We start from the raw sequence: 1,586 nt of genomic DNA on the forward strand, positions 1-1,586 counted from the left end.
ACCCCGCCAAACACTGAAAACCTCCCTTGGGCCGGGCAGAAACACGGCCACCAGAGCCCAGCGTGGTGGGTTTGCTCCCCCTCCTCTTCCCCGCGGGGCTGTGAGCATCCGACCGCCCCGCTCCCGGGCTTCTAGGGGGCTTCTATTTTTGTTTCTCTTCAGCAGATCTCAGCATTCGTAAGGCAAAAGGCTCCATGCATCCTGATTAGGTTTCTCTCATTTTTTTTTATCCAAGCTGACCTTGTCTTGATGGTCATCAGCCTGGAAAAACATGCCTTTTAAATTCCCTTCTGGTTATAAAAACTTCCCACTAGTAAAGGTTACTATAAATACATCCCTGGGAGAGCTAAAAATATTACGGATTTGATAATGAATCTATTTTCTCTGCAGTTTGTTCAAAATCTGCTCCAGCAGTCAAACAGCCTTAGCAGCCAGCACCGAAAGCTCCATGAAATGGTGCATTCTTCAGAAGGTCAAGAGATATTTTTGTGCCAGGCACATTCTCTCTCTGAAATTATAACTCCTCGTTCCATTTGTGAGCGAGAGTTTATCCATTTTTGCACAACAGGCGCGTGGAGGCGGGTGACAGGGGCTGTGAGTTAGTGGTGTTCTGGGGGAGGCACCGGCACTGCCCGGTTCCTGGCCTTGCCGAGGATGAGCAGCTTTATGAGGGGGAGGAAATCACATTAGAGGCTTGTCCTCTGCTGACATAAATACAGGCAGCCTGGCCTGCGCTGTCGTTAAAGACATCATCTCGAGAGTAAGGAGAACAGGGAACAACCCAAAGCACAAACTTCAAGGGCTCGGAAGAGTGTTTGGGCCACCCGGCTGCAGCAGCAACCGGCCTCTCCGAAGGGCCACCAGCATTTCAGGGAATTAGAGTGAGGTGAAGTGTCGCTATGGTCCAGCCAAGTGGGAAAGGGCAATTAAGGATTCCTTGATTCCTTAATAAGGATTCCCCCCGACACCCTCGACCTTGCCGCGTGCCTCAGCACTGTGAGGTTTAAAAACCGTGTGGATTTGGTGCTGAAGGACATGGTTTAGGGACCCTGACAGTGCAGGGGGAATGGTTGGACTCGATGAACTTAAAGGTCTCTTCCAACCAGATGATTCTATGATTCTGTGATTGACAAGTTCTCCCACACTTGAGGATGGCTGACAAGGCTGAGCGAGGAGCAGGAGATCCGTGGGTCAGGTCAGGAAGGTTTCATTCAATCTTGCCATCACAGGGTCCCTTCTTGCAGCCAACCCCCCCATTATCACCCCCCCTCCCAGCCTCTCCCTGCCTGACTGCTGTGTCTCCCCGTCAGCTGGAAGGACAACCCGGCCATGCCGGACGGGCTGATATATGAAGGCGTATCCGAGGAGCCCATGGCGTACTCGGGCGGGAGCGCGGCGCAGAGCACTGTCCTTCATGCCTTCGACGAGCTCCTGGGGATTCGCCACAGCAAGGAGAGCAGTAAGTCACACGTTTTTCCGTTTCCCCAAGCCAGTAATTTAGCTCATCCATTCACGTGGCTTCGCATTAGTCCAGACCACAACAGAATATATTTATCACAGATTGCCATCACACCTGCTTAGCAGGC

The 1,586-nt window shown here is 52.0% G+C and overlaps 1 protein-coding gene across 1 annotated transcript in view; it reads left to right on the forward strand.

The window, feature by feature from the left end:
• The window catches only part of LOC104496623 (indoleamine 2,3-dioxygenase 2-like), a gene marked incomplete at its 3' end in the record, with an annotated part of 5,882 nt that extends 4,423 nt beyond the window's left edge, over positions 1-1,459 (forward strand). Inside the window, exon 9 of the mRNA XM_010139768.1 lies at positions 1,311-1,459. Coding sequence (XP_010138070.1) covers positions 1,311-1,459 — 149 coding nt within the window. The remainder of the gene's footprint in view (positions 1-1,310) is intronic.
• Between the last annotated feature and the right edge of the window lie 127 nt (positions 1,460-1,586).

Source organism: Buceros rhinoceros, unplaced genomic scaffold (genome assembly GCF_000710305.1).
Source record: "Buceros rhinoceros silvestris isolate BGI_N320 unplaced genomic scaffold, ASM71030v1 scaffold14497, whole genome shotgun sequence".
In the NCBI taxonomy this organism is placed as follows: domain Eukaryota; kingdom Metazoa; phylum Chordata; class Aves; order Bucerotiformes; family Bucerotidae; genus Buceros; species Buceros rhinoceros.